General features: G+C 70.1%; 2 protein-coding genes across 3 annotated transcripts in view; both read right to left on the bottom strand.

Annotated features, from left to right (window-relative positions):
* Nucleotides 1–320: 320 nt before the first annotated feature.
* LOC114071701 (ephrin-A4-like) lies at nucleotides 321–2,931 on the bottom strand (the record flags this gene model as incomplete). The annotated part of the gene is made up of 2 exons (XM_027909547.1): nucleotides 2,825–2,931; nucleotides 321–685 (listed from the first exon to the last, which is right to left on the bottom strand). Coding segments are annotated over exons 1-2 (472 nt in total), but the record flags the coding sequence as incomplete, so codon positions are not given.
* A 1,601-nt stretch (nucleotides 2,932–4,532) lies between these two features.
* Nucleotides 4,533–5,886, bottom strand: part of ADAM15 (ADAM metallopeptidase domain 15) — an 8,085-nt gene continuing 6,731 nt past the window's right edge. For both annotated transcript variants that reach the window (XM_027909549.1, XM_027909548.1), the window contains 3 exons: nucleotides 5,775–5,849; nucleotides 5,530–5,651; nucleotides 4,533–4,851 (listed from right to left, as the gene is read on the bottom strand). In XM_027909549.1, the coding sequence (XP_027765350.1) occupies nucleotides 4,824–4,851; nucleotides 5,530–5,651; nucleotides 5,775–5,849 (225 nt within the window). In that variant the 3' untranslated portion in view covers nucleotides 4,533–4,823. The remainder of the gene's footprint in view (nucleotides 4,852–5,529; nucleotides 5,652–5,774; nucleotides 5,850–5,886) is intronic.

Here is a 5,886-nt window from a genome sequence, read left to right as displayed (position 1 = left end):
GACATCCAGACACCCCCCCCCTGCACCCCACCTCTCATAAAGCCCTCACCCCAGGGGATCCAGAACCTCCCTGAATGCCACACCCCCCAGAACCCCAAATCCCAGAGCACCCCATATCCCCCTGCACCCCAACCCCTTATGCCCCCATCTGTGGGGCATCCAGACCTCCCTGCACCTCAACCCCAGAGTCATCCAGACTCCCCCCAACCTCAGCTGGGGGGATCCAGATCCTGGGTGTACCCTGACCCTCCCTTGTGCCCCAAACCCAGTTCTACAGAGATCCTGGGGGGCTGCACCCAAGCCCCCCGACACGCTCTGACCCCGGGGGGGCTGCACCCAGCGCCCCAACGTGCCGTGACACCCCCATGGCGCCCGGGGCGGGGGACACTCACAGATGTAGTAGTAGGTCTCCCCCGGCTGGAACTCGAAGCCGAGCGAGAAGGGGGTGAAGCGCTGGATCTTCTCGGAGAAGCGGACGGGCCCGAAGGGCGCCCGGGGCCGGTTGCACTCCCAGCGCTTGAAGGCGCCGGGGGTCTCGTAGCAGCCGCGATAACCCTCCCGGTCCACCATGAAGAGCGTGAAGGTCTCTGCCCGGCCGGCGGGCACGGCCCCCTCGTAGTGCGGGCAGTAGATGTCCAGGTAGTCATTGATGGCCACCTGGATGGAGTAGTCGTCCCGCAGGAACCTGCCGGGCGGGACGAGCCGGGGGGGGTTCGCAGGGAGGGGTGTCCCACTGTCCTCCCCCCGCTCCCCGGCCCCGGCGGTGCGGGGAGCCGGGCTTTCCCCCAAAACACAGACCGGACACCGCCCGCGCCACGCAGCCAGGCATCAGCTCGGATTAGCCGCAGGCCGCTGGAGCTGAATGGGCTCGGCCACCGCGGCCGGAGGCGGGGGGAGAGCCACGCTGCCCGGGCACAAAGCCCCTCGCCCCAGGCACCCGCCTCGCCGCTGATCGGACATGACACCCCGGTGGGGGGCCGTGCGGCGGGACGCTCCCGCACCGGCACGGTGCTGGCAGGGGGCGGTGGCCGGGGCAGGGGGCACGGGGCGGGGAGGGGGCTCTGGCGGCAGGGAGGGCAGGGGAGGGGGCCCAGCTCAGGCACGGGCAGGATGCAGTGAACTCACAGCGTGTGCTGCCAGGCCGGGGTGGAGCGGACAGCTCTGCGGGCACACACGAGTGCACACACATGTGCACACACGTGCATTGCACGCGCTTGGTGCTGGGAAGGTAATGGAGCAGGGGGGGCTGTCAGGGAGACCCCAACCCCCCTTCATCCACCCCGGTGCAGCCGGTGTTCATGGACGGCGCAGAGTCCCAGCAGAGAGCAGAACATTCATCACTGGGATGGCAGCACCGGTGAGGGGGGAATTTGGGCCTCTGAGCCCCCCAGCAGGGCCGGGGGCTACTCGAGGACAGGATGGGGCACAGGTTCCTGCTGACTCAGAGCATCCCACGGGCAACGCTGGCCGGGACAGGCCCGGGCAGGGCCGAGGGCTGCCTGACCCTGCTGAGGGGCACACGGAGCCCCACTCCCCACAGGTGGTGGGGTCCCACCTCTCCCATCCACAGCGGGGGGAGCAAGGCAGCAACTGTGCCCCCAGCCCTGCCCGTCACGTGCCCACCTGGCCCAGTCCTGCAGGCCCAGGGCACAGGACCTGCATGGAGGAGCACAGCCCACAGGATCCTGGCCCAGCATCCTGACCCTGCCCCCTGCTCCCTGAAGCTGGGAAATACCTAAAATGGAGGAGGCCGGGAGCGGGGACAGGGCCAGGGCTGGACCCCGGCCCACCGGTGATGGCAGAGCCCACAGGCAGCACCCCTGGCAGGGTAGGGGCTGGGGTGGCCCACCCAGCAGTGGGGACACCCACCATGGGAACCCACAGCCCTGTCACTGCCACCCACCAGCTTGATGGCACCAGAGGATGGCCAAAGCTCAGTGCCACCAAGGGCATTCAGGCTTGGCACAGCTGGGTACCACCAGGGACTTGGCAGCACCAGGAATGCCCACCAGCTCGGTGCCACTGAGGACTTGGTGCCACTGGGATGCTCACTGGGGGCTTGGTGCCCCCAGGAGGGGCCACCAACTTGGTGCCACGGGGGACTTGGTGCCACCAGGGCTGCCCACCGGGGTGGAACTCCCAGAACTCAGCCTTACCAGGGGAGGCTCACCTGCTCCATGCCACCCAGAGCTCAGTGCCACCAGCAGTGCCTGGGGCTCAGCACCACCCAGGGGTGCTCACTGCCTCGGTGGCACACTGGGGTGCCCGGTGGCTCTGTACCACCCGGGGTTTGCTACCACCGGGGATGCCCAGTAGCTCGGTGCCCCTCAGGGCTCAGCACCCCCAGGGGTTCTCACCGGCTCGGCAACCCCCAGGGCTGCCCAGTGGCTTGGTACCACCGGGGCTCAGTACCACCGGGAGGTACCACCGAGGGCCCGGTGCCGGCAGGGATGCCCAGGGGCTCGGTACCACGGGGGCTCGGTAGCACCGGGGCCACTCACCTGCTCAGCACCACCCCGGGGCTCGGTGCTGCCGGGGATGCCCGGGGGGCACAGCACCACTGGGAGATGCTCCCCGCCTCGCTCCCACCGGGAGGTGCTCCCCGTCTCGGTAAACTCTCCCAGGGGCGCTCGGTGGCCCGGTGGCGGAGCAGCCCCGCCCCCCCCGGAGCGCGGAGCCCCCCTCCCGCCGCCCCTCCCGTCCCATCCCATCCCGTCCCGTCCCGTGGCGGCGGCGCGGGGCCCGGGGGCTCGGCGGGGCCCGGGGCTCGGCGGGGCCCGGGGCGCACAAAGGCGGCGGGGCCGGCGGGGGCGGCCGGCGGTACCTGGGGTTGCTGCCGTTCCAGTGGACGCCGTGGCGGGTGACGCGCACCGGCGGCGCCCAGAGCAGCGGCGCCCAGAGCAGGAGCCCGAGCAGCGGCGCGGGGCGCATGGCTCCGCCGGCGGCGGGCGGGGGGCGGCGGGGGGCGGCGGGCGGGGCGGCCCCGGCGGGGCTCGGCACGGCCCGGCCCGCCCCGACAACTTCGGGCCAATCCCGCCGCGCCGCCGCCCGGCAACTTCACCGAGTGCCATTAACCCTTGGCGGGCGGCACCGGCACCCGCGGACACCGAGACCGGCAACCTCCCCCCCCTCCCCGGCCGGTACCGCCGGCATCCAGAGGCAACGGCACCGGGACCGGCAATGGCACCGGGACCGGCACCGGCAGCCACGCCCCAATCCGGCAACCCCCGTACCGCCGACATGCACCGGCACTGGCATCCCTGGCAACTCCTTGGTACCGTAGACATCACCGGCGCCGAGGCCGGCACTGGCACCGAGACGGGCAGACCCCCCACACCGACTGGTACCGCCGACATGCATCTACACCGGCACCGGGACTGGCAGCCCGGCTGCAATCCAGCTCCCCGGTACCCTCCCGGTGTCCTCACCCCAAGCCGACACCGCCCCGGTACCGTGAACATCCACCGGGCACCTGGGACTGGCAACCCTGGCACGGCCTGGTACCTCCAACATCCATTAACACCAGCAGTGGGACCGGCAGCTCCAGCCCAATCTGGCTCCCCAGTACCCCCCACCCTAACCTGGCACTGCCGTGGACATCGATGGCACCAGGAGAGGCTGCTCCCCGTGCCCACCCCCCCACCCTGGCCGGGCATCAGCACCCACTGGCACTAGCACAGGGTGGGCACTGTGGGGACCACGGAGGATGGTCTGTGCACACGGAGCAGCTCTTGCACACTCGTGTGCCCAGGCCCACCAGGTAGCTCCTGCCCACGTGTCTGTGCCCACCGAGCAGCTCTTGCACACGTGTGTGCCCATACGCGTGGCAGTTCCTGCCCACGCGTGTCCCCGTGCAACCACGACAGCTCTGGCACACGTGTGTGTCCGTGTGTGTGCCAGCTCCTGCCCATATGTGTGTCCCTGCCCGCCAGGCAGCTCTTGCACACGTGTGCCCATATGTGTGTCAGCTCCTGCCCACGTGTGTCCCTGTGTACACGGAGCTCTGGCACACGCGTGTGCCCGCATGCCTGGCAGCTCTTGCACACTTGTGTGTGCCCGTGCACTCAGGGCAGCTCTTACACACACGTGTCCACGCAGACTCAGCAGCTCTTGGCCACGTGTGTTTGTGCCCACAGAGAGCAGCTCCTGCTCACGTGTGAGCCTGAGCCCATGGGGCATCTCTCGCACACACATCTGCCCACGTATGTGGCAGCTCTTGCACACGCATGTGCATGTGCCCACAGAGCACACGTGTGCCCAAACCCACAGGGCAGCTCTTGCACACGTGTCTGCCCGTGTCCGTGGCAGTTCCACGGCCCCTGCCCACGTGTGCCCGCCCCCACGGAGCATCCCTTACACAAACACGTGCCCCCCGCAGACCGAACAGCCCCGGCACACGCGTGTTCAAGTGTGTGTGGCAGCCCCCACCCACGCCTGTGCCCATGCCCACAGAGCAGCTCTTACACACAAAAACACACGTGCCCGTGCACACAGGACATCTCTTACACACACGGTGTCCCCCCGTGTCCCCTCGCCCACGTGGCCCCTCGGGACACTCCCCCCCCCCCGCTGCAGGTGCGCGCGGTGCCCGCCAGGGGGCGCTGAGTGCCGGGAGCCCCTTCCGGCGCGGGGGCTGCTGGGAGTTGTAGTTCGGCGCCGCTCCCCCCTCCCGGTGTCCCGGGGCCGCTCCCGGTGTCCCGCTGTCCCGGTGTCGGTCTCGGTTCGGCGGAGGCAGCGCGCAGGCAGCTCACAGCCCCTTTATTGAAGTGGCGGAGGGGTCCCGGCGGAGTCCGGCGGGGCTCGGCCTTGTCCCGGCCCGTGGCTCAGGCCTCCGGTGGGGCCGGGGCGGGCCTGTGGAGAGAGGCGGGGGGGGGGGGGCGATGGGGTGAGAGAGGGGGTCCTCACAGCTCCTCCCGCCCCCCACAGACCCCCTCCTTGTCCCCTCACCCCGTTTCCTCCCCCCACTTCTCCTGGATTCCCCCTGTGTCCCGCCCCCTGCCCCTCACTGGCCCCCTGCAGTCCCCACCCTGGCACCCCACAGCCCCCCCTGCACTGGTCCTGACCTCTCATTTCTCCTGGATCCCCTTTTTCCCCCCCCTGCACCTCACTACGGCCTCTGCAGACCCCCACCCTGGCCCTTACACCCCTTCTTCCTCACCACTGCCCTTATTCTGATACCCCATTTCTCCTGGTTCCCCCCTCTGCACCCCCATGCACCTCCCTGCACCTTTGCTGACCCCACTGTGGCCCCCTACACCCCTTCTTCCCTCCCTTGCTCTGGTTCTAACCCCGCAGTTTCTCATGGCTGCCCCCTCTGCCCCCTCTCTGGCCTCTGCTGACCCCACCATGGCCCCCTACACCCCTTCTTTTCCCCCCTCCCCAAGTTCTGACACCTCCATTTCTCCCGGCTGCCCTCTCTGGCCCCGCTGCAGACCCCACCCTGGCACCCCACAACCTCCCCTCACCACCCCAGACCCTACAGCCCCTCTAGGCCCCCCAGCCCTGCCCTGCCCCCCTCCCCATGCTCACCTGGCAGGGATCACTGTGACATAGGGGTGCCCGGAGGGGATCTCGCTGCGGGCCAGCGAAGGGCCAGGGGGGTTCAGGGGCAGCGGCCGCTGCGGTGGGGGCGGCTTGGCTGGACCTGGAGGCTGTGGGGGGGGATGGAGAGGGGGGGTGTCAAAGCTCCAGCGAGGTCTGACCCCCTCAGTGGGCTCAGGGGGTGGGAATTCGCCTCCTGCCCCACACGCAGGTGCCGCCGCCGCCGCCGTTACCTGAGGGCTCGGCAGCACCACGGGGTCCGCGGGCAGCGGGCGCGTGGGGGGGGGTGGCCTGTCCGAGGGGGGGGCCTGGGCAGAGAGAGGGGGACAGTGAGAGAGCGGGGCT

Source organism: Empidonax traillii, unplaced genomic scaffold (genome assembly GCF_003031625.1).
Source record: "Empidonax traillii isolate 1590-97213 ecotype Southwest subspecies unplaced genomic scaffold, ASM303162v1 scaffold2208:size32521, whole genome shotgun sequence".
NCBI classification, from domain to species: domain Eukaryota; kingdom Metazoa; phylum Chordata; class Aves; order Passeriformes; family Tyrannidae; genus Empidonax; species Empidonax traillii.
This window is presented reverse-complemented; position numbering and strand designations above follow the sequence as displayed.